General features: G+C 42.5%; 6 protein-coding genes across 9 annotated transcripts in view; 4 read left to right on the top strand and 2 right to left on the bottom strand.

Annotated features, from left to right (window-relative positions):
* The first annotated feature begins 68 nt into the window (after positions 1-68).
* Positions 69-8,702, top strand: LOC134186855 (collagen alpha-1(XI) chain-like). 2 transcript variants are annotated; one of them, XM_062654927.1, is made up of 20 exons: positions 81-174; positions 5,394-5,618; positions 5,677-5,739; positions 5,808-5,882; positions 5,945-5,989; positions 6,057-6,155; positions 6,513-6,575; positions 6,642-6,785; positions 6,838-6,900; positions 6,964-7,008; positions 7,071-7,124; positions 7,185-7,229; positions 7,290-7,442; positions 7,499-7,552; positions 7,615-7,713; positions 7,780-7,824; positions 7,890-7,952; positions 8,018-8,068; positions 8,322-8,375; positions 8,435-8,702. In XM_062654927.1, exons 2-20 carry the CDS (start codon positions 5,550-5,552, stop codon positions 8,537-8,539), a joined length of 1,389 nt encoding a protein of 462 aa, XP_062510911.1. In that variant the 5' UTR covers positions 81-174; positions 5,394-5,549; the 3' UTR covers positions 8,540-8,702. The 2 variants fall into 2 exon arrangements, with proteins under 2 accessions (XP_062510913.1, XP_062510911.1); XM_062654929.1 differs by lacking the exons at positions 5,394-5,618; positions 5,677-5,739; positions 5,808-5,882; positions 5,945-5,989; positions 6,057-6,155 and having other exon boundaries at positions 69-174.
* On the bottom strand, positions 1,787-4,201 carry LOC134187351 (collagen alpha-1(XXV) chain-like). The gene is made up of 15 exons (XM_062655469.1): positions 4,114-4,201; positions 3,917-3,952; positions 3,799-3,852; positions 3,668-3,712; positions 3,499-3,606; positions 3,398-3,433; positions 3,212-3,337; positions 2,952-3,095; positions 2,847-2,891; positions 2,754-2,789; positions 2,633-2,695; positions 2,515-2,577; positions 2,406-2,456; positions 2,062-2,112; positions 1,787-1,995 (listed from the first exon to the last, which is right to left on the bottom strand). Exons 1-15 carry the CDS (start codon positions 4,180-4,182, stop codon positions 1,900-1,902), a joined length of 1,023 nt encoding a protein of 340 aa, XP_062511453.1. The 5' UTR covers positions 4,183-4,201; the 3' UTR covers positions 1,787-1,899.
* Positions 8,703-8,977: 275 nt separating the features above from the next.
* Positions 8,978-14,916, top strand: LOC134186655 (DDB1- and CUL4-associated factor 6-like). 2 transcript variants are annotated; one of them, XM_062654663.1, is made up of 10 exons: positions 8,978-9,054; positions 9,112-9,266; positions 9,928-10,005; positions 10,074-10,178; positions 10,751-10,864; positions 10,930-12,180; positions 12,863-13,019; positions 13,082-13,167; positions 13,427-13,571; positions 14,776-14,916. In XM_062654663.1, exons 1-10 carry the CDS (start codon positions 8,979-8,981, stop codon positions 14,799-14,801), a joined length of 2,193 nt encoding a protein of 730 aa, XP_062510647.1. In that variant the 5' UTR covers position 8,978; the 3' UTR covers positions 14,802-14,916. The 2 variants fall into 2 exon arrangements, with proteins under 2 accessions (XP_062510647.1, XP_062510648.1); XM_062654664.1 differs by lacking the exon at positions 8,978-9,054 and having other exon boundaries at positions 9,161-9,321.
* On the bottom strand, positions 14,824-15,692 carry LOC134186656 (uncharacterized). The gene is made up of 5 exons (XM_062654665.1): positions 15,551-15,692; positions 15,451-15,491; positions 15,303-15,387; positions 15,135-15,246; positions 14,824-15,082 (listed from the first exon to the last, which is right to left on the bottom strand). The coding sequence occupies exons 1-5, from the start codon at positions 15,636-15,638 to the stop codon at positions 15,028-15,030; spliced, it is 381 nt and encodes a 126-aa protein (XP_062510649.1). The 5' UTR covers positions 15,639-15,692; the 3' UTR covers positions 14,824-15,027.
* Positions 15,693-16,171: 479 nt separating this feature from the next.
* LOC134186730 (protein dopey-2-like) lies at positions 16,172-17,438 on the top strand. Its single transcript, XM_062654762.1, has 2 exons — positions 16,172-16,322; positions 16,816-17,438. The coding sequence occupies exons 1-2, from the start codon at positions 16,194-16,196 to the stop codon at positions 17,239-17,241; spliced, it is 555 nt and encodes a 184-aa protein (XP_062510746.1). The 5' UTR covers positions 16,172-16,193; the 3' UTR covers positions 17,242-17,438.
* Positions 17,439-17,573: 135 nt separating this feature from the next.
* The window catches only part of LOC134186729 (protein dopey-1-like), a 12,015-nt gene continuing 3,089 nt past the window's right edge, over positions 17,574-26,499 (top strand). For both annotated transcript variants that reach the window (XR_009970995.1, XM_062654761.1), the window contains exons 1-14: positions 17,574-17,984; positions 18,051-18,791; positions 19,868-20,309; positions 20,688-20,926; positions 20,990-21,142; positions 22,062-22,153; positions 22,215-23,634; positions 23,694-23,801; positions 23,867-23,926; positions 24,258-24,305; positions 24,365-24,426; positions 24,999-25,106; positions 25,167-25,233; positions 25,580-25,835. Coding sequence is in view for 1 of the 2 variants with exons in the window: in XM_062654761.1 (XP_062510745.1) it covers positions 17,787-17,984; positions 18,051-18,791; positions 19,868-20,309; positions 20,688-20,926; positions 20,990-21,142; positions 22,062-22,153; positions 22,215-23,634; positions 23,694-23,801; positions 23,867-23,926; positions 24,258-24,305; positions 24,365-24,426; positions 24,999-25,106; positions 25,167-25,233; positions 25,580-25,835 (3,994 nt within the window). In the remaining variant the exon portion in view is untranslated. The remainder of the gene's footprint in view (positions 17,985-18,050; positions 18,792-19,867; positions 20,310-20,687; positions 20,927-20,989; positions 21,143-22,061; positions 22,154-22,214; positions 23,635-23,693; positions 23,802-23,866; positions 23,927-24,257; positions 24,306-24,364; positions 24,427-24,998; positions 25,107-25,166; positions 25,234-25,579; positions 25,836-26,499) is intronic.

The raw sequence follows: 26,499 nt of genomic DNA, 5'->3' as shown, positions 1-26,499 counted from the left end.
GCATGCTTGTAACTTCGATTACCCGTATATGTAGCTTCGATTACCCGTATATAGGACAGCGACAGCTTCCGGATACGACATGTGTGTGTTGGTATTTTCCTGTGCAGCTCGCAGTGCATTGATAAGAGGTCTAAAATCGTAATGGCAGTAGACGACACAGGCATCAGTAACATGGTAAGTGTAACGAATGCCTAAGAAGGAGAGAAAATGACGCTGATGTTTTTGTCTGAAGTTTGTGGCCATTGACTGTGTTGCTATGGTTAAGTTGTGATAGCTTCGTCAACAATTTCCACGGAGCAGCATGATTAGTGTGATTTTCTTGTCTGTATGTGATGTGACCCCTGTTGCTTGATATAGTTGAGGATATGGATCTTGTGGTTCTCGTTGTGCTGTAGACATCAATAGACTTGATGTTGCAATAGATTGTTTGCTTAATCAATTAATTAACATTTTTGTTGATGATGTTTGTCTCTTCGGTGTCAGAGACTGTATATGTCAGACTCCATCACGAGTTAGTCGAAAGGGCTCATCCATGCAAAATGGCAAATAGATAAGGAGCTGCTGTTAGACGGCCACGCCCCCAGCCATATGGCTGGTTCCTGTGCACTACGCAGGAGCTATGGGCAGTGCTAAGCAATCTCCTGGAACCTGGCCAGGTGCTTGCAGGAGGCCGGACTGTGATGCCAACTGTGCCCAAAGTCCCACCCAGACCCCAGTGGCTGATGGTCTTTGTTGCAGTCTGGGGTCTTTGCCACCCTAGTCAATGGCCAGGTACTCACGCATTTATACTTCTGAGTTGAGAGAGGCAATTATGTGTGAGTTTCTTGCTTAAGGAATTATGCCATAGCTCACCATCACTGTGACTTGAACTTGTAACCCTGTAGGGTCCCGGGATGAACTCACTCCACAAGATGACTTCCTAACTAACTGAGCATTCTATATGTATTGACAAACATATAGTTAGTTGACTACAACTAATACAAGATTTTGGCTTGGACACAAGTTGGTGATTGCTTGACCTTTCAGGTAGAGTAATGATGTCTCAGTCGATGGCTAACCTTATGAGTCATCATTGGGTTTCCATTTTTGAGATTTTAAGAGCCACTTTTTACAGCTCGTGTGGGTGGTTTGTTCATCGTCATGAGTGGATAGCAAATTTGACACAAAGAGAATGGTCGGCGAGGCTGCGTTCTGTCATAGGGTGGTAGTCTCTGTCATTTACAAACAGAATGGACTTGGTCAAAAAATGAAATGCTGGAAGTAAATCACTAATTTCGTACTAGAATGCAATTCTTTGCTATGTACATTTGACACTCAAATACTTGGATAGTGTATCTGGACTTGACTGTTTTCATGCCACTTAATCTAGTAAAAGTCTGCTTTGTCACCAATAGCAGAGGCAAAGTGACTTAATCGAGTCACATGGAAATAGACAGCAGAACAACTTCTCATGATAGTATGAATGTACTCTGTCTGTCTCTTCCAAAACAATCTGTAAATTGTTCTGTTTGTTTGATGGCTTTGTTTTTTCTTCATTGTTTTCTTGCTTGGGTGTGTTGTATTACGTTGTATGAATAACACGTTCGAATGCTTTAGACCAGTACACGTATGTGTAGGGAAGCTACACTGTAAGTGTGTGTGTGTGTGTGTGTGTGTGTGTGTGTGTGTGTGTGTGTGTGCATGTGCATGTGCAAATGGTGACACCGTGATTGTGTGAGATTATGGTTTTATGTGTGGGTATTATTCTATGCAAGGCAAACTGAGACAGGCAGTTATGAGTCTCCAAATATACAATCCATTCAACTTGTTATAGCCACATGCATCTAAACACTCAATGTGATTACAATTGTTTCTATCCCAAAATGTGTCATCTTTCTGCATAGAGTCACAATGCGCTTATTAGTAAGCATACTTGTAGCCATACTTGTTCAACACTTGCTGGACATGCAACCTCAGAGCCTCAATTGCGGCCTCTAGCTTACTGGCATCAAATGGCTAGATAAGATAGAACAGGAAGGATGAGTTAGAGTTTACAGACGAATTTAGGAAAATTATGCTTACAGGTCCAGGTGGGCCTGGAGGGCCGGGAGGACCAGTGGGTCCCTTGATGCTCTACAAACACATAGATACACTGAAATAGAGGAAACTTATTGCATGTAATTTGTTCTGTTTGCTTGTCTGTCTGTCTGTCTATCTGTCTCTCTGTCTGTCTATCTGTCTGTCTGTCTTGTCTGTCCGTCTCTCTGTTTGTCTGTAAATTCTTGTTGCATGTACCACACTGTCTACATTTGCCACTTCTCCAAGATCTCAAGGCCCAACGACAGTTTAATTTGTATTTACTTGCACAGCTGATTCATTCTGATTTATCTGACTGTCTCTTTCATTTGCTGTCATTGAGATCTTACCTGTCCTGCATCTCCTGGATGTCCTTTTGGTCCACTATCACCTGTATCACCCTATTCAATCCGACCAGGTTAGGACATCAATACGTTCAGGTTTTACTGTTAGTATTACTCTTGGTCCAGACATTCCCATGTCTCCTTTTCTTCCATTAGCACCAGCTGCACCGGTCGGACCCTAGCAGAATGCAAATTAGCAGTATATGTATACACAATCAACCACATTGCCTTACTCTGGGACCTTGAATGCCAGGGAGACCTTGAAATCCTTGATGTCCTTTAGGTCCAATTGGGCCCTAAGGTAAACACTCGAATTAACAAATGTTACAGTCTAGTTGCGCTTAGTGTACTTACCTTTGGACCTCGGGATCCTTGCTCGCCTTGCTCGCCCTTTGGAAAAAAATTAGTGTTTGCTGTGATTGAAATGTGTCTGGTTGATGGTCTTACCTTGGCACCCTTAGCACCGTCCACTCCATCAGCACCTGCGTCACCCTATCATCGAACAATTGCTTGCAAACAAGGCTTTGTATTTGAATTGTTTCTATCACTGACTTTGTCTCCTTGTTCTCCATCTTGTCCATCGTTACCTCGACGTCCATTGCTTCCCTTCTCTCCCTGAGGGCCTTGGTCTCCCTTGTCTCCCTTTGGTCCAATTCGTCCGCGATGACCCATGGCACCGGTCTCACCCTTGTCACCCTGAAGTCAGCAGTAAACAATTACACACACACACACACACACACACACACACACACACACACACACACACACACACACACACGATGAAACAACAGTGATATTGAGGTTCTTTTAACCTTATCTCCCATTGCACCCTGAGCTCCGGTTTCTCCTTGATCTCCCTGGTCACCTGCTGGTCCTTGGTCTCCCTTATCACCATCCTGACCGCGGTCACCTTTTTCACCTCTTGCTCCCGTGTCTCCCTATTATCACATATTTATATCAAACACTACACCAAACTCTCAATGCTTGTGTATCCAAACCTTAGGTCCTTTGGGTCCGATCATGCCTTTGGGTCCCTGTCAAGGTGTCAGCAAATGAGTCAAGTTGAAGAAGAGAGAGTTAGGTGTAGTCATGTGCTTACAGTATCGCCTTTTGCACCATTGGCTCCATCTTGTCCATCGTTGCCGTCACGACCGTCGTCTCCTGCTTCTCCCTTTGCTCCCCTTTCACCTTTCTGTCCATCTTGGCCCTAAACATCACACACTTGATGCATTACGTTTGTCACGTGTTGACAGCAAGTGTGCTCTCACTGCAGCTCCCTTGTCGCCCTTCTCTCCTCGTTCTCCTTGTTTTCCCTAAAGTTATCCAGAAAGCATCACATTAACTTGCATTTTAGGATGTAAAACACACTTGGTAATTAATTAATTAATTATTAACAAACCTGTGGTCCGTCAGCGCCATATTTGCCGTCACTTCCGTTTGCTCCTGGTTCTCCCTGGTTGCATAACTTGTCAGCCAGCGAGAACATGTGACATGCAGAGTTGTCAACGTGGACTCACCTTAGGACCCTGTGGACCTACTGGACCTTTAGCGCCCTGTCGTGGAGACAACATGTTAAAAATGCTCGACAAATGAGGTGTGTGGGTGTGTGGGTGTGGGTGTGTTTGTGTGGTGTGTGTCTGTGTCTGTGTCTGTGTCTGTGTCTGTGTCTGTGTGTGTGTCACTGTGTGTGCGTGTGTGTGTGGCGTGTGCATACCGGCTCTCCCTTGTCTCCTTTTGGTCCCTTAGCACCGTTCATGCCTGGCTGGCCTGTTTCTCCTTTCATTCCTCGTTGTCCTTGCGCGCCATCTTTGCCTGGCATGCCAGCATCACCCTACATACAATAGACAGACAGTTAGTCGATAGTAAACATGTACACGTATGCTTTTGTATTGTGCACTGTACCTTGTCTCCTTTGGCTCCTGGGTGTCCGTCTTTACCATCTTCACCATCTGCTCCCTACAAACGGAGTGAGAGGTGATTGTTATAGAGAACATAGTCCGTTACTGGGACATTCAATTGTGTGTGTGGCATTAAAGTTTTTTTGTCTATCTCTAACTCACTGCTGGTCCTTGTGGTCCTGGTCCTCCTTGTGGGCCTTTTGGTCCCTACAATTGTACACACACTTTGTCACTCATCATTCTAGTAACATACAACACTGTCATGCCTTGGGTCCAACTGGTCCCTTTGTTCCCGGATATCCAGGAATGCCTTGTTCGCCTTTCTGACCTTTAGGTCCTAGTCTGTATTTGTATCCATACGGTGAGCTATACGAGTTGACTGCGCCACCTTGTTGATAATCGTCCTACAACCACGACGTAAAGAGACCGTCTTACACTCACAAATATTAACAGTTTCTCACGCTTCGTTTGACGGTGGCGCTGAGGACTCCAGCCACCAATCCAAAGAGAACAAACACTTTTAACTGCATGCTGCTACACAGAACGAACTCCAAACTGCCGTTCAAGTTGCGACGTCGAGAATGTCAGTCGTTTCAACGACCGCGGCTTTTATATCGCTCTGATGCTTAGGAAAGCGCGCATAGTCGGGCAGTACAGTCGTCGTTTGGCTGTGCGGTATCTTCACAGAAACGGATGCTAACAGACGTAGTAGACAAGAATGTTGCTATCTGTAGCTTGTACTGTCAGCAGGACATCGCACTTGTAGTATCCGACAGACAGGCGTGGGTTTTCCGCGTACGCCCGGGTTGATGACATTCCAGGCGTTGTTTTTTGAAGCAAAGCGAGTCTGATGCAATAAGTGACGCATCCATACCGACAACAGCCATGCTTCACCAGGCAGCAGCTTCCACTTCTGTTAGACTACATGAAGACCGTCCACGCTGTTGCCATTAGATTGGAACTAAATGTCTAAATATACATACACACTAAGTATCACACAAGCCTTACAAGCATCAACCGTGTATCTATAGATTACTACACCATGCTGTATAGATAAAGTAACAGCGGGAGATGTCATAGTGTCTCATTTTTGTAGACATTATAGGAGACCGGCTGATGACTTTGCTTGCCTTCCAATCGGGTTCGAGCGTTGCCTGGATTGCGAGTGTCTGCGCAGTATTATAAGCTCAGTATATGTTCGTCCTCCTTCATAACTCATCCGGACGCGCGTTGAGCATCACTGCTGTCTGTTATGTGGAAACAGTCGCTGTTGTACGTGGCGGGACTCGTACTCGTCTACAGTCTCGCACAGGCCACTCAGGTATGTCACACACAGTGACACTCACTCTCTTGTCCTTCAATCGACCGTTTCTTTACAGCCTGGGTATCCTGGCTATGACCCTTATAATCCATACAACCCATACACTTATGACAACTACAAGGTAGTGTTTTCCACGTTTTTCAAAATTTCCGTCTTTTTGATGTCTACTCGTCTGTCCGACTTGTGTAGGATGCTGCAGGACCTAAGGGGGACCGCGGCGCACCCGGACGAAGCGGATCGGCTTATCCACCGCGTGGGCCTCAAGTCTGTCAACCGTTTGTTATATTTATTGTTTGTTTGTAAGGATGTGTTGTTGTTGTTGTTAGGGTCCTGGTGGTTATCCTGGATATCCGGGAGCGAAAGGACCAAAGGTGACCTACTTGACGTGTGTGGCTGTTTGGAGTGAGTCTAGAGTCTCGCTTCTGTTTGTTTGTGTAGGGTCCTGATGGTGAGGATGGTGAAGACGGACAAAACGGCGAGAGAGGCGAGAACGGATGGCCTGGACATCCGGGAAAGAACGGAGCAACTGGACCAAACGTGCGTCCATCCCTTTGTATAGCAAGTAGCACCTTCTATTGGCCGTTAACAATAGGGTTTATTCATGTTTCTGCACGTGCGTGGAGGGAAGGTGCATTGCTTGTTGCCATAGCAACGAGATTTAATAGTGTTCGCGCATGCGTGGTGGGAAGGTACTATGTTTTGGCCATTGCTTGTCGTCTTAACGACATTTACTCGTGTTTCTACGCATGCGTGCGTGCGTGCGTGGTGGGAAAATGCGTGTTTGTATTTTTAGACCCCAATTTCTTTTGTTATTGATGATTTGTATGACAGCCGATTCTCTTCTTGTTCTTTCTCCTGATTACTTGTCATGTACGATGTTTCTTTCTCTATCAGGGCCCCAAAGGGTACGCAGGCCACAATGGCAACAATGGAAAAGACGGACAACAGGGACAAACGGTGCGCGTCTTTGTGCTTGAAATGTCGACGTTTTAAGAGTCAGTTTGCGCTTGTTTGATGTTTTAGGGTTACCCCGGTGATGACGGTTCATGGGGTAATGTTGGTGCTCGAGGTGTTAATGGACATCCGGGTAAAGATGGCGTTGATGGCAAAGATGGCAGCAAGGGACCCGTTGGACCCCAGGGATTGAAAGGATATCCGGGAAACCCCGTGAGTATATTGATATTAAAGTGTGTGTAGGTTTTTTACTCATGGCTTGCAGGGTCATGATGGAATAGACGGTGAGCAGGGACATGTTGGAGAGACGGGCGACAATGGTCGCGATGTAGGACTTAATCTCCATCGTTGGTGGCTCATCTTTTCACGTTTTCAATTTTTGTTGTTTCAGGGTCATCCGGGGAAGAATGGTAGCCCGGGACAGAAGGGACAGATGGTATAGTCGACTGTAATTTTGACGCATGTTGTGCAATGAAGTCAATACATTTTGTGACGTAGGGACATCAGGGTCCACGAGGACATCCTGGTCCTCAAGGAGATCCGGGACATCAGGTGATTATATATATGAAAAAAGTTGACAAAATGTGGTGATTAACCGGTTGATTATTGCAGGGACCGAAGGGCTATCGAGGACATAACGGTCAGACAGGCGCAACTGTAAGGCTACGCGTGTTGTGTGAGTGACCGGATCGTGTGAGTAATATGATTTGATTAAAGGGAGATAAGGGAGAGCAGGGACAGGTTGGAGACAAGGGAGAGCAGGGACCACAGGGTGATACCGGAGTGGACGGTGATACTGGTGACAAAGGAGCCACCGGGGCTATCGGACAGAAGGGAAAGGCGGGTTATACCGGTGACAAAGGACCGAGGGTAGGCAAGAAAACGGGCATCCCGTGGAGTGTTGACTGAATGCTGTTGCATTTAAGGGTGCCAATGGACATGATGGCCGACCGGGCAACAATGGAAAGAACGGAGCAAAGGTCTGAATTGATTCGCTACGACTGAGTTGGTTACCTTGCAATTGTGTTGTTGCTACTGGAAGGGTCAACGAGGAGATGATGGTCAGAATGGTGATGATGGAGAACAGGGTGATGCTGGTGACATGGGACCAGTGGGACCAGTGGGTCCTCAAGGTCCAAAGGTAGGTGATAACAAAGTTAATTATTTATGTGTCATAATTGGACTCATTTAGTTGCTCAAAATGTAGGGCAAGAAGGGACCAAAAGGACCAGTGGGTCCCCCAGGCAAAAAGGTATACATTATGATATACATTGAGGGGTTAATTCTCTTGCTATGGTTTCTGTTGTTTGTGTGTAGGGTCCGAATGGTAACCATGGTGCTCGAGGAAGTGATGGCAGTCCCGGAGATATGGGACCTAAGGTGGAGGAGACACATGCGTGAACATGTGGATGTTGATGTGTGAGTTTGTTTGTTGTTCTATTCAGGGTAACAAAGGATATCAAGGACGTCGTGGAGCAAATGGTAGTCGTGGGAAGGTATAGTGCTGAGCTACCATGTCATACATCTGTAATAATATATATATATATACACTAGCTGTGTGTGTGTGTGTGTGTGTGTGTGTGTGTGTGTGTGTGTGTGTGTGTGTGTGTGTGTGTGTGTGGTGTGTGTGTGTGTGTGCGTGCGTGCGCGTGTGTGTGCGCGTCTGTCTGTCTGTCTGTCTGTGTGGGTGTGGGTGTGGGTGTAATATATATGTAGTCATACCTGTTAATATCATCTCTTTGTGTACAGAACGTGAAAGGCCCTCAGGGTTACGCAGGTTCTCCTGGTCCAGCAGGCAAAGCTGTAAGCAGCATTGTTTGGTCGTGTCTGTCGTGCTGTTTGTAATCATTACCATCCCGCAGGATACACCTGATCTCACAGCACTGTGGAAGAAGATTGATGTTGTCAAAGGCATGTTGAAGGTCTTGGAGTCGAAGTGGCATGCTGGCATCAAGCCTGTCTATTGATATTGACCGAGAGTTGTGAGATACTGATGATATTGATACATGTAGATGCACTTCTTGTGTACATTTTGGTAGATGAGGTGACACTGTTTGCGGGTTATTGACATCAATAGATGAAATACAGTGTACCTGACGTTTATCTGTTATATTAGAGACTAGATGAAGAGTGGGATTTAAGGTTGTAACTATAAGGCACATGGGCACACACACACACACACACACACACACACACACACACACACACACACACACACACACACACACACACACCACTTGCTATCACTTTCAACTCTTTACTGACATGTGTACCTTCACGTACCTATCATATACTCCACATATACTCCACAGTCACCCAACCCCCACAAACAGTGCAGTATCTTCCAATAACTAAATGGAATCCGAGGCCACATGCTCCCGTCTCAAACTCCCGTATGTGTTTGAGATGTCTCTCCCGTATCTCTTAGATAGAAGACAAACGGGAGCTGATTTAGGCTTCTCTCTCCTATACTCATCTCAAGGTAAACCACACTGTTACCCTAACACAGAGTACCCTCTCATACCGTTTGTTGTGTCAGACAACGAGTCGCTTTTGCGACGTTTGGAGCTAGATAGTATCTATTCTGGCCATAGCGGTTGCGTGAACACGGTCAGTTGGAATGATAATGGTAGTCTTATTCTAACCGGGTCGGATGACTGCCGTTTGAACGTTTACAAAGCCTCGTCGGGAAGGGTACGGAAAACGTGACGTCATCGTGTGAAATTCTTGTTGTCATGGTGACTGTGATGTGCGTTGTGGAATAATGATATGTTGGTAGGGTGAATAGTTAGACGTTGGGTTTGTAAGAAATTTTGGGTTTCAATGGTTTGTATTGCAAGTGTTTATGTATATATTCGGGGAGTTTGCAATGTGTCACGTGTATTTACTGAATTGAGGTTAATATAATTATCTAGTTATTCATATTTTACCGCAGTGTAAGAACTATGGTTTGCAGAAAATTAGAGTTGAAGGTGTGTGTGTGTGTGTGTGTGTCTGTGTGTCTGTGTGTCTGTGTGTCTGTGTGTCTGTGTCTGTGTCTGTGTCTGTGTGTCTCTGTCTTTGTCTGTGTCTGTGTCTGTGTCTGTGTCTGTGTGTGTGAGTGTGTGTCTGTGTCTGTGTCTGTCTGTCTGTGTGTGTGCGTGTGTGCCTGTGTGCGTGTGCATGCGTGTGCATGTGTGTGTGTGTGTGTGTGTGTGTGTGTGTGTGTGTGTGTGTGTGTGTGTGTATTTGTGCGTGTGTGTGTATTTGTGCGTGTGTGTATTTGTAGTATACTTTTTGCTAACTTACTATCATATGCCATCATTCCAATACATTAACAACAACAAGTCAACATTCTGCATCTATTCCATTTCAGCTACTACATAGTATAGTGTCAGGTCACAGATCAAACATATTCTCAGCCAAATTTATGCCAAACACTAACGACTCACGGGTGAATGAATGGATGATTTATTGGTTGGTGAGGATGATGTAGTACCGGTAATGGGGAGTCTGATTTAGATTGTGTCATGTGCTGGTGATGGTACGTTACACTACACTGAGGTCGAGTTTGAATCAACATGGGGAACAATGCCTTTCAATTGCCATGGAGGAACAACATATCAAGTGCGGTAGAGAACTTTGATTTGCTTGGTTTCTGTTTGTTGGTCTGTTTGTCTGTTTGTTTGTCTGTCTGTTTGTCTTGTCTGTTTGTCTGTCTGTTCATGTTTTGTGTTGTCTGTCTGTTTGTTCATGTATTTGTTGTCTGTCTGTTTGTTTGTATATCAGTTTGTTTGTCTGTCTGTTTGTCTGTCTGTTCATCTATTTGTTGTCTGTCTGTTTGTTGTCTGTTTGTCTGTCTGTTTGTCTGTCTGTCTGTTTGTCTGTCTGTCTGTTCATCTAGTTGTTGTCTGTCTGTCTGTTTGTCTGTAAGCTTGTTTGTTTTTCTGTTTGTCTGTAAGTTTGTCTGTCTGTTTGTTTGTCTATTTGTTGTCTGTCTGTTTCTTTGTATGTTTGTTTGTTTGTTTGTCTGTTTGTGTATCGGTTTGTTTGTCTGTTTGTGTATCAGTTTGTTTGTCTCTCTGTTTGTTTGCTTGTTTGTCTATGTGTCTGTTTGTTTGGCTGGCTATCTGACCATCCTCGTTCATATGAGTATTCTAGTAATCACTTGAATTCCTCTCACTATGACATAATTGTAGGTTCTCACTACACCCAACGATTCCTACGAGTTCTTAAGCTGCAGCGAAGACGGCACAGTGAGACGATTTGACCTTCGCGTCAAGAAACGCTGTTTATGCGAAGAATGCCACGAGGTGACCCCACACTGCCATAAATCAATTACCACACATCTATACTGATCTCGCTTTCTTTCCCACAGGACGTTCTTCTCGACCTCCACATGCCCGTCATGGCGATTTCATCAAACCCGTTTCTTCCCTATCACTTAGCCGTTGGTCTAAACGACAGTACGGTCAGACTATTCGATCGTCGTATGATCACATCAATCCATCCACGCCCGTTCAGTATCTTTTGCCCTCCACAATTGAAAGACAAGCCAACACGCGTCACATCCATACAATACAGTCACGATGGCCAAGAAGTATTAGTGAGTTATTCAACCGACTATATTTATCTTTTCTCGCCTCTTGACGAGTACAATCCTTTGCTGTTTGTCGACGAGCAAACGTCTCACATCCCAACGTTAGAAGAGCAAGAAGAGATCATCACTAGTGACAATGTCGTCAGCCAGGCGTCACTCAGACGGCTGCGTTTACGTGGAGATTGGTCGGACACTGGGCCAGATGCTCGGCCTACGAACGACCAACAAGAATCATCGAACGAGCAACAGTCGCTTTTAGAGCGCGTTTCTACTGCGTTTACACGGTGGATTGGCGAGCAGTTGTCACACGATGATTCGCATTCTGATTCCGAGGAGGAAACGCGGTTGTTGTCTTGTTCGGTTAGTTCGGCATCATCGTCTAATGTGATGAACGATGACACAACTGAGGCGGATACGAATGGAGATATGATGCATAGTGCGACGAGTGGGATGAATGATTCATATGTTAGCATGGCTGTTGCCGAGGCAACCAATTATGTCGGCGATCACACGAAGAGAACGGGTAATGACACCGCAACAGATGAGCAGACAGAAGTGGTTGCAATGTGTAATCATGTATCAGGCACTTTGCAAACAGTCAAGAAAAATACAACTCACAATACATCAGATACACTAGATACTTTACCATCTGATGTATCACATAGAGATGACATCGACAACATGCACGACGACGGCGACAACACGGCGATCGCTGGCATGTCTGTTGATACACACGAAATCAATGGTGTCCGTGTATGTAGCCAAGACGGTGACAAGCGACAAGCTCCAACAGAATTGCTTGATAACACCGAGAATGTACAAGATGGTGACAGTAATGACAGAGAGTGTGATCGAATGGATGATGGTGATTTGGTATTGAAACAAGAGGCTGCTGCTCGTAGAATTCAGCAGGCGTTTCGCTTGCATATGCAGGATACGGTTGCTTATTTGAATAACGGGGAGGCAGAGTGTGTTATTCGACCGCGAGTGAGTATGATGTATCGAGGGCATCGGAATGCAAGGACAATGGTGAGTGTGAAGACTGAGAAATAGGGAGATGAAAGTGTGTGTGTGTGTGTGTGTGTGTGTGTGTGTGTGTGTGTGTGTGAGTGTGTGTACGTGTGCATGTGTTTGTTTTTCTGTTTGCTTGTCTGTCTGTCTGTCTGTCTGTCTGTCTGTCTGTCTGTGTTTGTCTGTCTGTCTGTCTGTCTATCTGTTTGTTTGTCTGTCTGTGTATGTGTCTGTATGTCTGTCTGTTTATGTGTTTGTCTGTCTGTCTGTCTGTTTTCTGTCTGTCTGTCTGTCTGTTTATGTGTTGTCTCTGACTGTTTGTCTGTCTATGTGTTTGTCTGTCTATGTGTTTGTCTGTCTGTCTGTCTATGTGTTTGTTTGTTTGTCTGTCTGTCTGTCTATGTGTTTGTTTGTTTGTCTGTCTGTCTATCTGTCTGTCTGTTTATGTGTAGTCTGTCTGTCTGTCTGTTTGTCTGTCTATGTGTTTGTCTGTCTGTCTGTCTGTATGTCATGTGTCTGTCTGTCTGCCTGTCTGTCTATGTGTCTGTCTGTCTGCCTGTCTGTCTATGTGTCTCTGTCTATGTGTTTGTCTGTCTGTTTATGTGTTTAGCTGTCTGTCTGTCTGTCTGTCTGTCTGTCTGTCTGTCTGTCTGTCTGTCTGTCTGTCCGTTATTCAGATAATGACCACCAAATCTTATAGATCAAGGAGGTGAACTTCTGGGGCCACAATTATGTGATGAGTGGCAGCGACTGTGGTCGAATATTTTTCTGGCACAAACAAACTGGACGCTTAGTGAACCTCTTACTAGGAGACCGTCATGTTGTCAACTGCTTACAGCCTCACCCTTATCATCCAGGTAAACGGTAGAATTATAAAGTATTGATGGAGATGTAGTGAGAAATGATGGTATTGTGTTAGTGTTGGCATCAAGTGGGATTGACCATAATGTGAAGATCTGGTCGCCGTTATTGAAAGAAGCAAGAGACATGGGAAATGTGACAAAGGTTTGAGTTACACACACACACACACACTCACACACACACACACACACACACACACACACACACACACACACACACACACACACTGCACACACATACGCACACATGCACACACGCAGGCATGCACACACACACACACACACACACACACACACACACACACACACACACACACACACACACACACACACACACACACACACACACAGACAGGACGTTTCCTTCACACAGTGCAGCACATTATTTGTATCTTTCCTCTCAGGTTGTGGCTCTAAATGAACAAATGTTGTCAGAGAACCGTCAGACGTTAACCATTCCTGCTGGTCTGATGATTCGTATGATGGCGGCGATATCACGTCGCAACAGACAGCATCAAGACAACGCCCAACAAACAGAACAGAACCAAGGTTGGCAGTCATCGACAATCCTTAGTCAACGTGCTCTTTCACTGCTTGTGCATCTATTTGTTTGTCTGTTTGTTTGTTTGTACATTAAGTATGTGTGTATTTGTCTGTGTGCACAGTGTATCTGCCCATTTGTTGTTTGTTTGTCTGTTTTGTGTCTGTCTATGTGTTCATTTCATGTCTCTGCGTTTGTCTGGATGGCTTTTGTTTGTCTATTTGTCTGGCGCTTTCTGTCTGTCTGTCTGTCTGATAAAGACGTTCAACATTTTGTTCATTGACTATTATTGTTATGCATACGTAAAGTTAGCGATTGTTATTAGTAGAGTAAGAGTTCAAGTATAATAATCTGTCTGTCTGTCTATTAGTCTGTACATCTGCCTATTGTTTGTCTGTCTGGATTGCTTTTTGTTTGTCTATTTGGCTGTCACTTTGTGTCTGTCTGTCTATCTGTCTGGATTGCTTTTTATTTGTCTACGCTTTGTGTGTGTCTGTCTATCAGTCTGTCCATTTGCCTACTGTCTGTGGTTTTTTGCTTGCTTCTGTAGCCGATCATTTGCGTATTAGGTATATATTATATATTCAAATAGAAAAAAATTGGGAGATGCATGCCTGCTATACAACAGCTAATGTATTGTGAGATGCATCCCTCCAATGTGCAACAGCTAATGTATTGTGAGATGCATCCCTGCAATACAACAGCTAGTGTATTGTGAGATGCATCCCTCCAATACAATAGTCTAGTGTATTGTGAGATGCATCCCTTCAATATAATAGTCTAGTATTGTGAGATGCATCCCTCCAATACGATAGTCTAGTGTATTGTGAGATACACCCCCCCCCCAATAGTTAATATATTGAGAGATGCATTTTCCAATACAAAAATCTAATTTGTCAAGCACTACACTGTACACGTACTATTTTGGATTGCTCTTTGTCTGTCCATTGCGTATTGTCTGTATGTCTCGATGTCTTTTTGTATGTCTATTTTAGTTCTTTCCTTGACACTCGTGAAGGGTCTGATGTATACACAGCCTCTGTGCCTTACCTGTTTTTCTGTCACTCTTTGTCTGTCTGTCTACAGTCTGTCCTGTTTGTTTCTTTCTGTAGCTGATCATTTGTCCATCACATTTCTTGTGTGTGTGTGTGTGTGTGTGTGTGTGTGTGTGTGTGTGTGTGTGTGTGTGTGTGTGACTGTTTTCATTTACAGACGAAGGCTCAGGAGACGAAACGTAACTCAACCCAATGCAAACAAGAGTTGCAGAAATACGACATAACAACCTGTATATATACACACGGAGATTGCGAGAGAATAATATACATAAAGCAATAAGAGACAGCAGCTAAAACATATGATGATAAACAAAGTCAAAAACACTCTAGTATTATATACAACAATGCATTCGACTCGTCTCTCAGTCTAAAACACAAATTCTTGTTCGACCAGATTTGGTGCAACTGACTACGATGGATTCGATTTCAGTGCGTTTTCTTCCGTTTTGAGTGCTTGCTGATGCCTGAAAGAGAATGTGGAGTTTATAGACAACATCGCAAATCTAGTTTACTGACTTGTAGATGCGAGAGAGTTGGATGAGACCGACACAGCCAAGAAATATGTTGACACTGAAGAGATTCCAATTTTTTGGAATAATCACAGTCGAGTATCTTGACCATATAAATCCTATTAAAGGACTATTGTACATCAATTAGGAAAAACATAGAAATTAAATACGGGACCTGTCGCAGCCAGGGCCCCGGATTGTCGTACGCTCAGCTTGTCTGGAGGTCGCGCTAAGTCAGCCAAACCGGCAATCACTAGACCCTGTGACACACAGTATACCAGTCACGTGATACAAAAATCTCGCATCCTTGAGTGGTGGCTCACCCATTTAAACGCTGGCGCCCAGAAATGAATCGTTTTTAACCCTGTGAAAGAATAGAACGATTGACTGACGCGCTCGCAAGGTGAGAAATGAGCGTAAAACCTGCTGGGTGGTTCCAAAGCACCTTTCCTGTCGGCGGCAACATCGTTTCTATTCTATTCAACGTTCTGGTCCACGCAGCAACTGCCATCTTCTCACTGTGTAAGCGAACTGACAGGTTAAGGAAATACGGGTTATAAACGTACGGGGTATAAAACGTACGGGCTATCAACATACGGGCTATTAAAAACAACTAGAACGTTAGTTACTTTTTCTACTAAAACAACTTTAATATTTATTTTTATATTTATTTTTATATCTATTTTTATATCTATTTTTATATCTATTTTTATATCTATTTTATATTTATTTTTATATCCATATTTGTATCTATTTGTAAATAATTGTAATTATAAATTATAATTAAATTATTAGCTATATTAAATAAATAAATAGATAAATATAAATAAAATAAATAAATTAATTAATTAATTAATTAACATACGGGCTATTAAAAATAAAAGTACTTGACTACTAATTTATTTATTTATAAAAGAATTATGCTAAAACTAACGTGTACGTTTGGTGTAATTATTTTGTTGACATTGGAAAAAAGTCGAGAACAAATGTGACGTCACACCCTAATTGTAACGCGCGTGCAGCACGTGACTATTAGTCATCGAAAGTGCAGACTTCGTAGCCGACGATGGAGTCGACGTATTTGAGTGACCCAAAGTATCGCGCCTTTCTGTCAAGCGTTGAGAAAGCCGTGAAAACGTTCGAGACGACCAGCGAGTGGGCAGATCTCATTTCCTGTCTCACTAAACTCAACAAGGTAGCTAAGCATTGGTAAATATAGAAAATACGTACACAACACGTGTAATAAATCGCTAATTGCTTGCGTTAGCAAACGGCAAAATGTGATAGGTCCCGTATGTAAATCTTGTTTACGCTGGGCGCATGTACACTAGTAATAATAATTATATTTTAAATTAATTATATTTTAAATTAATTATATGTATATAACAATGTATTAACTTACACGTTGTGTGTGTTAGAATAATTTTAGTTTGTTAAGATTTTATTTTTAATTTGAATTTTATTTGTCACGTGATTATCTAGCTGTTCGTATTTGAGCGAGCAGGTACTCCAGACGTACAATTAATATTAAAAATTATAGTTCAATTAATTATATGTATACACGATGCATTAACTTACACGTTGTATGTGTGTCAGAATAATCTATTTTATCAACAATGTTTAAATTTTTAATTTTAAATTTATTGGTTACGTGATTATCTAGTTGCTGATTGTATTTCACTCGGCAGGTACTCCAGACGTCCATGCAGTTTGTATTTCTACCGAAGAAAGTGACGATCACAAAGCGTCTCGCTCAGTGTCTCCACCCTGCCCTTCCAAGCGGAGTACACATCAAGGCACTGGAGACATACGATTTAATACTCAATCGAATCGGAACAAATGGCCTTGCTCAGGACCTCTTCCTGTTTACTTCCGGTTTATTTCCGTTATTGGCGCACGCGTCGATTGCGGTGAAGCCTTCCTTATTAGATTTATACGAAACACATTTCGTTGAGTTGGGTAAAGAGTTGATTCCTTGTCTGCGAGGCTTCGTCCTTGCACTGCTTCCTGGACTAGAAGAAGGATCAGAATTGTTTGAAAGGCGAGACTTGCTGTCACATCAAAAATTAAAAATTAAATATAAAAAAATAAAAATTTTTAAATTTAAAATTTAAAATAAAATTAAATAAAAAATTAAACAAATAAATAAAAATAAAATTAAATAAAAATTAAATAAAAATTAAATAAAAAATTAAAAATAGAATAAAAATTAAAACTTTAAAAATTAAATAAAAATTAATTTAAAAATTAAAAATATATACACACACAGTGACAGACGCACATACACACAGTGACACATACACACAAACACAAACACACACACACACACACACACACACACACAGTGACATACACACAAACACACACAAATACACACACATACACACACACACACACACACACACACACACACACACACACACACACACACACACAGTGACATACACACAAACACACACAAATACACACACATACACACACACACACACACACACACACACACACACACACACAGTGACATACACACAAACACACACAAATACACACACATACACACACACACACACACACACACACACACACACACACACACACACACACACACACACACACACAAAACACTGGCACTACAAGGGCATACACATCTATATACATCCGAATGTGTAGGAACTCTGCATTGCTTGTGAGAGTGGGTCAAGTGTCCGACTCCGATTTGTTTTTCGGCGCCATTTGGCAGGCCGTTTTGGCAAGCGCTCACGTTCGTTTGCCAGCAGTCAACTTCCTCGTCAGTCAAGTTAACAAACAGTTACCAGCAAGCAAACAACGACATATAATAGGAGATGACATTGACAGAATGGTGACACAAATGGGCGGCAAATCGGCCAGATTTTTGTGTGTCTATGTTTTTGCGTTTTGTGTCTAGGTTGCTGCAGTATCGGTCGCGTTTCATGACGAGAACGTGCTCGTGTTGCGATCTCTTCTCGATCTCGTTCTGATTCTCTTTCCGTTCGATCAGCAGTTTCTCACCGAGTCGAACACGATCGACGTCTTTACCTCTGCTCTGAATGTTCTAATACGTCGCGACATGTCTCTCAATCGAAGGTTTTACACGTGGACTCTGGGCAGCAACAGCAGCAGTGATTCGTCAGACGATGTCACATTTGAAAACACGTACTTTGAATCGTACACAAAGCGACTGCTAATCCAAGCCGTTTACAATCTCCTCAAGCAAACGAATCCAGTGAACACGAAAGAAAGCAATCGTAACATGAGACACAATCTAAAACCGTTTCGCATTGTCACAGCTTTGCTCGAACGACAAGAACTCAGTAGTTTGTTTGTCGACGAAATCTTGATGAAGGTGCTGCAGTCGTTGCAGGTTTGCTATCATTACTGGTCGGTGCATGAGACGGGCATTGGCATGAAGAGTCCACGGACATTGAAACGGAAAGTTGGTGGAGACGAAAAGGGTCGAAAGGGAGACGACGTGATGAAGACAGTGAATCTGATTTGTGGAGAATTCGAGTCGGGATTTATTTGGTGGTTTATGGCTGAGCAGATGGAAAGAGTGGCACGACATCTGAGCGACAATGGAGAGGAGTGTGGTCTGTCGATTAGTGAGCTGGCGTCTCTTGTGCAGTTTCTGTTAGACTCGTTGTTTGTGGTAAGTGTGATGGGTTGTGGGAAAACGGATGGTGACTTGTGTTTGTAGTGTATATTAGTCTGTCCACTTTTTTGTATATTTGTTTGTTTATTTGTTTATATGTTTGTCTCTGTCGGTCTGTTTGTGTGTTTGTCTGTTTTGTCTGTTTGTCTGTTTTGTCTGTCTGTCTGTCTGTCTGTTTGGATGTATGTATGTTTGACTCTCTATGTATGTATGTATGTATGTATGTATGTATGTTTGCGTCTGTCTGTCTGTCTGTCTGTCTGTCTGTCTGTTTTGTCAGTCTGTCTGTCTGTCTGTCTGTCTGTCTGTTTTGTCAGTCAGTCTGTCTGTCTGTCTGTCTGTTTTGTCAGTCAGTCTGTCTGTCTGTCTGTCTGTTTGGATGTATGTATGTTTGTCTCTCTGTATGTATGTATGTATGTATGTATGTCTGTTTGCATCTGTCTATCTGTCTGTCTATTTTGTCAGTCAGTCTGTCTGTCTGTCTGTCTGTCTGTTTGTGTGTCTGTCTGTTTTGTCTGTATGCCTGTTTGTATGTATGTATGTATGTATGCTTGTCTCTCTGTATGTATGTATGTATGGATGGATGGATGTATGTGGCTCAATTGGTTAGAGTGTGCAGTTGGAGATTGGCAACATCCGGGACCTTTGGGTCAGAGTTCAAGTGCGGGAGGGCCACATACATAAGTTCCCTTGGGCAAGGAACTAACATACAATTGCCTCTCTCTCCGGAGTGTCAAGTTCTGTCCAAGCAGCAAAGATGAAGAAGAACATGATGACATATAGTAACTGCTAGAGTTTAGATTGTACAGTAGCAAGTATTTAATGTCTGTAACCTGGGACCTAAGAGTCCTTGTAACAAAACAAGAAAATATATATGTATGTCTGTTTGCATCTGTCTGTATGTCTGTCTGTATGTTTGTCTGTTTGTCTGTCTGTCTGTTTTGTCTGTCTGTCTGTCTGTCTGTCTGTCTGTTTTGTCTGTCTGTCTGTCTGTCTGCCTGTCTGCCTGCCTGTCTGTTTGTGTCTGTTTTTCTATTTCTATCATATTGTCATACTCTGTCATGTTACTGTAGAGATCAAATGATGACATCTCAACCGTTCACGTACCCACTCTTCTTACTCACTGCCTCATCTCTCTTTGCCTTTGCTGTACATCATCTAGTCTGCAAGATCTGACAGTCGGATTCCAACTGTGCTCACGTCTACTCTCATGCTGTGAACCATCAGCCAAGCTAACAAATGCACCACCTGTTCTGTTGGAGAAGCTAAAGGCCGTGTGTGGCAGCCAGTTGCAACAACTTGCTGATTGTGATTTGACTAGTTGCTGTATTGAAGTTGCGAAGATATGTCTTGTGAGGTTCATTGAGAGTCATTTAGATTTGGGTGGTTTGCTGTCTGGGACAGGCAAGCCGGTTGATGAGCAGGAGCTGGTTGCTGCATTTGAGGCTCTTTGCCGGCTACTTATTGACGTCAGTAGCTTTCCAGTACTCAGTGAAGGCAACCGGATTCCAGAGAGTGAGTTAATGTGTCTGATTTTTCTGGACACTAGTCTAGTGTACTGAGAGATGCATCCTTTCAATACAATAGTCTAGTGTATTGAGAGATGCATCCTTTCAATACAATAGCCTAGTGTACTGAGAGATGCATCCCTCCGATACAATAGCCTAGTGTGTTGTGAGATGCATCCCTCCAATACAATAGTTTAGTGTATTGTGAGATGCATCCCTCCAATACAATAGTCTAGTGTATTGTGAGATGCATCCCTCCAATACAATAGTCTAATGTATTGTGAGATACATCCCTCCAATACAATAGTCTAATGTATCGAGAGATGCATCTTTCCAATACAAATCTAATGTATCCAACACTATATGTTCTTCAAAAATCTTACAGACTCTACAACCGCTTGCTTTACATCAGAAAGACAATGGCTACAATCACTACTTCAGTGCATCACATCAAACACGAGTTTTCCAGTATTCGCTTCCGCTACTACGATGTTACTCGATTTAGCTGCAGTCGGCATCAGCTACAATGTAAGCCAAGAGGAAAGCTACGCAAGCTCCGTCATCATCAAGCCTCTCATCACGGCCGACGATTTCCACAAGATCAAGAACTCGGGATTACTACAGGTTTGACGTGGTCGCATCTGTTGTTGTTCTTGTTTATTGTTGTGTTTGGTTGTGGTGTGATAGACGGTTGTCGAGAGATTGTGGCATGTGCTTGAGTCGGATAATGTCAAGTGGATTGAATTGGCGGCGACGGTGGTGGCACAACTTAGTGCTTTGAGGCCTTGTGTTGATATGTTAGAGAGTACGATCAATGACAGACTCACATCTGATAGTCTGGTATGCTGTTTGTCTGTTTATGTTTGTTTTGTTGTTTGTTTACATGTTTGTTTGCTTGTTTATTTGTCTATCTGTTTATTTATCTGTTTGTCTGTCTGTTGTTTGTCGGTCTGTTTGTCTGTCTGTTTGTCTGTATGTTTGTTTGTCGGTCTGTTTATGTTTGTTAGATTTATTTGTCTTTTTGTTTGTCTGTTTGTTTATTTGTTTGTTTACATGTTTGTTTGTTTATTTATTTGTTTGCTTGTTTGTCTGTCTGTGGGTATGTTTGTTTTGTTGTTGTTTGATTTATTTGTTTCTTTGTTTTTTTGTTTGTTTACACTTTTGTTTGCTTATTTGTAACAATGTTTGTTTGTTTAGCTGTCTATTTATGTTTGTTTGTCTGTCTGTTTATGTTTCTTGTTGTTTGTGTGATTTATTTGTTTTGTTTGTGTGTTGCTTGTTTACTTGTTTGTTTGATTATTTATTTGTTTGTCTGTTTGTCTGTTTATGTTTGTTTGATTTATTTGTTTGTCTGTCTGTTTGGTTATTTGTTTACATATTTGTTTTCTTATTTATTTGTATGTCTATCTGTTTGTCTGTGTGTCTATTTGTCTGTCTGTGTATTCGTCTTTCTGTCTGTCCCTTTGTTTGTCTGTCTGTCTGTCTATTTGTCTGCCTGTCTATTTTTCTGTCTGTCTGTCTGTCTGTTTGTTTGTCTGTATGTTTATCTGTCTGTCTGTCTGTCTGTCTGTCTGTCTGTCTGTCTGTCTGTCTGTCTGTCTGTCTCTGTATTTTGTTTTGGTCATTAAATGATTTGTATTCTATTTGTTTACTGACCAATCGTATGCTCATGTATCCCAGTGTTTGTCAATGTTTGCTCATTGCTGCATGCCTCATTGCCATCCAACACAACATGGAACCTTATAACTCACTTTTCTAGCTTGAACGACGATCAGCTCTACAGACATTTTCTCGTCTGTGGGAATTAACCGAACACGGCAACGTGAACGCTCTCACCCCTTCCTTTGAAAGGCAATCAAATACGTAAATATTCGTCCAAATTTATACCAAAAAATTGTTACATTTTGTGTAGACCTCTCTTTGTGATGATCGAGAGTTTGCACAGTTCGGATCCATTCAGCCAACAGATTACCGTCTCGTGGCTGTCAAAACTCCTTCAGTTGGGAGACGTCAACCGGCTGCTCACGCCACTCCTCCACGTTCTCCTCCACCCGTCGACTCTTCGCTCATGTGTGACATTGGGTGCAAAGTCAGGCCACTGGATGACGACAAAACTCTTGCTGTATGCTCAATCGTACGACACTCACAGATGTCGTCATGCACTGGAATGTCTCCAGTCGATTGTTACCTCCAATACACGTGGATTCATCTCATCAGCTGCTCTCTCGGTTATCAGTGAGCATCCCGGTCCGGGCAGCAACAGAAGCCTACGGGCGTTGTTATTGAAACACGAAGCGAGTATCAGAGACCAACACAACAAATCAACTGGAGACTCGTCGCCCGTCACACGCAACTTCATGGAGACAGTTTTGTCGGTTCTGTTGTGGTTTATGCAGTCGTGTTTACCATCGAGTCACACACAGTTGACCAACATGATCGCAGACGAGTCACTAGTTGATGATAACGCGTTGATACAAACGATGGCGGCGAGGATTTGTTGCTGTATGGTCGAACAGTTGGATGTGGCGTTTGCATCGTCGTCGTCTTCCATGCTGACGAGTGGTGGTTACATACAAGCGTTGTTCACGCTCTGTGGTGTGCATGATGTATTGCTGTCGTGCGTGGCGACGACTCTCCAGCAGCAGCTTGATAAAGACGCGTGTCCACAGTGTCTCTGGGCTGTTGATTCGTCAATGGCTTTGATGGTTGAGATGCTCAAATTGACGTTCTCTGTGTTGAGGCTGGAATACAGTCAGGGGCTTAGCAGTTGTCTATCGGACATGGCACAATCGGAATGGAAGGTAAACGATGGTCAGTTTGGTTGGCATGTGTTGGAGCTTTGCCCGCTCGCTCAACAGCCACAGTTACTGGCACTTATTCTCCACGGTTTGTCATCAATCGAGAACGAGCTCATCGTGCATCATTTTCTACAGCTTTTTTGTAATGCTCTGCCGTTATTCGGTGTCATTCTTCCCACCGTTGTGCAACAAGTTGTCACGAAACTCTGTACCGTGTTGAAACGATTGACGTTGAAACAATCGAAAGTCGTAGTCGCCGCATTAGCTCACATCATGCGGTTCTGTTTGTCTAAAAGTGATGAGACAGTCGCGGTGTCTCACATCGGAAAGAGACATTTCCTGTTGGATTTCGATGGTCTGACAGGCATGTCGCCGCTAGTTGGTCATTTCGTTGTCTCTCCAGTGAGAGACAAAGACCGAGAAGCGGTAGACAATGCGGCGATTGTCTGTCTGTCTGTGCTACCAAGGACACTCCGATCTCTCTTGTGTGTGTGGAAAAACATGAACGAAAGCAAGCACCTCCCAATAGCTAAAGTATTGGTGGCTTATCCGTTGGTTTGAATTGTTGGTTTGTGATGCTGTGTATGTTGCAGCAATTGAGGGAGATAATCATTCATCTGCTGCAGCTGTTTACATCTGTGCATGACAGTGTGTTGCTACTGTCAGCTGGGAGGCTTTGGTCACAACTTGTTTCAATGGATGTGAGTGGAGGATATGTGAGACAGAGTGTCAGTTGTGTGAGCATGTTTTGTTGTTTTCTTGTTAGGAGGTCGTTGATGGCAATGAGTGGCAGCTGATACTTCTCAATATGCTCAAGTCTATTCCGGTATGTTGTTGTTGATGCTGTTGTTGTTGTTGTTGTTGTTGTTGTTGTATGTGTGTGCATGTTTTACTCACACACACACACACACACACAAACACACACACACACACACACACAACACAACACACTTACAACACACACACACACACACACACACACACACACACACACACACACACACACACACACACACACACACACACACACACACACACACACACACACACACACACATACACACACACACACACACACACACACACACACACACACACACACACACACACACCAATTTGGTACATATCCCTCTAATCTATTCGTATTAATGTACTAGGCATATCCACTTGATTGCCTCATCAAGTCTGCTGTCAAAGTCTTGAAGGTTACGTTTGTTTTGCTTGGTGATTTCATGCCATTGTACATAACTACAACACGTTTCAGGAATCAAACGACGATGACACCATTTCTCGTGTGATCACGTTTCTACAGCAAGTGCTTCTCACGTAATACAACACCAAATGTTAAAGTAGTTAATATTAATCACAAACTATTTATAATATATTTAATGTATATAATTATTTTGTGATTAATATTAATAATATCCATCTAAATATGTGGTTTGTTAATTGGATGGCTTGGGCATTAATCGAAACATGAAATTTGTATTTGAATGGTATTATTTGTATTCAATACTATGTAGTTAACATATTGTACTTGAATGTCTCTCTGATCTGAACTTCATCTTCGATCATAATTTAATATTAGTGTCACATACTGTACTATAAAACCATAAATTAATAATATAGGTTATGGTTAGGGTTAGGGTAAATTAATTAATGATATTAACAATACACACACACACACACACACACACACACACACACACACACACACACACACACACACACACACACACACACACACACACACACATGCACACGCACACACAGTAGAAATAGTTTGGTGTTAGTTTCTGATTTATCTCTAGTTTGCTCTTGTTTGCTGAAATGGAGCTAATTTTTAAATTTAATTAAGAGTAAGACTAGATGGACATAACAGAAATTTTGAATTGTAGGTCATCATCTATTGAGCTTCTCAGTTCATGGCCCGAGTTTTATGTTTATCTCAAAGTGGTTCTTCCTCAAGTTAGTGCTAAGCCACCGGATTTGTTTATTCTCGTTAGGTGGAAACGTTTTTGAATTTGTTGTGGTTTAATGTGATGTTGGGAGATTGTGACTTGTAGGAGTTTACATGTGTTTACGGCTGTTATTGCTGCTTGTAAAGAGAAGAAAATTAGAAAGGAAGCACAAGTCAGTCTCTGAAGTTTTGCCTGTCTGTCTCGCCTTCTGTCTGCCTGTTTGTTTGTCTGGCTGTTTGTCTGTTTGCATGTCTATTTGTCTGTCTGTCTTTTGTCTGTCTGTCTTTTGTCTGTCTGTCTTTTGTCTGTCCGTCCGTCTGTTTATCTGTTTTTCTGTCTGTCCGTCCGTCCGTCTGTCTGTCTGGCTGTCTGTCTGTCTGTCTGTTTATGTGTCTTTCTGTCTGTCTGTCTGTCTGTCCGTCCGTCCTTTTGTGTGTCTGTCTGTTTGTCTGTCAGTCTGTCTGTCTGTCTATCTGTCTATTTGCTTAGAAATCCAGATAAATGTGTTTCTATTCTAGGAATTAACTCAGAAAGTGTTGGACAGTTGCTGCTCTGTTCTTGCCATCTCTTTGGAGAGGAAGTCTTGGCTTGGAAGGAGTATGGTCATTAGGCCATCACTGTTATCAACTTCTGATGTCATACAATCTCAACCAGAAATTATTGATATTAAACATGAGTTAGATTTAAACACACCGAAGAGCCCTTCTGGTGTGAGTGAGACAGCAGAGAGTGACGAGGTAATGCAACAAGAGAAAGAAACAGAGAATGAGGAAGGTTGGTTTTGTAGTGGCATCTCATGTTGCTTTGTTTGCTTATCGTTGGTATTTTTGTGTTTGTAAACGTATTTTATCTGTTTGTCTGTCTGTTTGTGTTTGTTTGTCTGTTTGTTTGTTGTTTGTGTGTCTGTCTGTTTGTTTGTCTGTCTGTCTGTTTGTTTGTTTGTGTTTTTGTCTGTTTGTTTGTGTGTTTTTGTTTCTTTGTTTGTTTGTCTGTTTGTTTGTTTGTTTGTGTTTTTGTCTGTTTGTTTGTGTGTTTTTCTGTTTGTTTGTTTGTGTTTTTGTTTGTGTTTTTTGTTTGTTTGTTTGTTTGTTTGAGTGTGTTTGTCTCTTTGTTTGTTGTGTGTTTGTGTGTTTGTATGTTTGTTTGTTTGTGTGTGTGTTTGTATGTTTGTGGTTTGTTTGTGTATTTGTCTGTTTGTCTGTTTGCTTGTGTATTTGTCTGTCTGTTTGTTTGTTTGTTTGTGTGTTTGCTGTCTGTTTGTTTGTTTGTGTGTGTGTGTATTTTGTTTGTGTTTTTGTCTGTTTGTTTGTTTGTGTATTTGTGTGTTTGTCTGTATGTTTGTTTGTGTATTTGTGTGTTTGTCTGTATGTTTGTTTGTGTGTTTGTCTGTATGTTTGTTTGTGTGTTTGTCTGTATGTTTGTGTGTTTCTTGGTTATG

The sequence above is a fragment of the Corticium candelabrum genome, chromosome 11 (genome assembly GCF_963422355.1).
Source record: "Corticium candelabrum chromosome 11, ooCorCand1.1, whole genome shotgun sequence".
Classification (NCBI taxonomy): domain Eukaryota; kingdom Metazoa; phylum Porifera; class Homoscleromorpha; order Homosclerophorida; family Plakinidae; genus Corticium; species Corticium candelabrum.
Note: the sequence above shows the minus strand (reverse complement) of the source record. Positions and strands in the feature narration are given on the sequence as shown.

Bases quoted from the DNA above. Each gene is read 5' to 3' on its own strand.
- LOC134187351 (XM_062655469.1), bottom strand. From the start codon at position 4,182: ATGAAAGGAGAAACAGGCCAGCCAGGCATGAACGGTGCTAAGGGACCA. The intron at 3,607-3,667 runs GTGAGAGCACAC...TGTGATGTTTAG, and splicing joins AGGGCGACAAGGGAGCTGCA to GGCCAAGATGGACAGAAAGG. The intron at 2,113-2,405 runs GTAAGATCTCAA...ATGTGTTTGTAG, and splicing joins ATCCAGGAGATGCAGGACAG to AGCATCAAGGGACCCACTGG.
- LOC134186855 (XM_062654927.1), top strand. From the start codon at position 5,550: ATGTGGAAACAGTCGCTGTTGTACGTGGCGGGACTCGTACTCGTCTAC. The intron at 5,990-6,056 runs GTGACCTACTTG...TTGTTTGTGTAG, and splicing joins CGGGAGCGAAAGGACCAAAG to GGTCCTGATGGTGAGGATGG. The intron at 8,069-8,321 runs GTATAGTGCTGA...CTTTGTGTACAG, and splicing joins CAAATGGTAGTCGTGGGAAG to AACGTGAAAGGCCCTCAGGG.
- LOC134186655 (XM_062654663.1), top strand. From the start codon at position 8,979: ATGTCTCTCCCGTATCTCTTAGATAGAAGACAAACGGGAGCTGATTTA. The intron at 10,179-10,750 runs GTGCGGTAGAGA...ACATAATTGTAG, and splicing joins ATGGAGGAACAACATATCAA to GTTCTCACTACACCCAACGA. The intron at 12,181-12,862 runs GTGAGTGTGAAG...CAAATCTTATAG, and splicing joins ATCGGAATGCAAGGACAATG to ATCAAGGAGGTGAACTTCTG.
- LOC134186656 (XM_062654665.1), bottom strand. From the start codon at position 15,638: ATGGCAGTTGCTGCGTGGACCAGAACGTTGAATAGAATAGAAACGATG. The intron at 15,388-15,450 runs GTGAGCCACCAC...TGTGTGTCACAG, and splicing joins GGGCGCCAGCGTTTAAATGG to GGTCTAGTGATTGCCGGTTT. The intron at 15,083-15,134 runs GTCAGTAAACTA...ATTCTCTTTCAG, and splicing joins CAACTCTCTCGCATCTACAA to GCATCAGCAAGCACTCAAAA.
- LOC134186730 (XM_062654762.1), top strand. From the start codon at position 16,194: ATGGAGTCGACGTATTTGAGTGACCCAAAGTATCGCGCCTTTCTGTCA. The intron at 16,323-16,815 runs GTAGCTAAGCAT...TTCACTCGGCAG, and splicing joins GTCTCACTAAACTCAACAAG to GTACTCCAGACGTCCATGCA.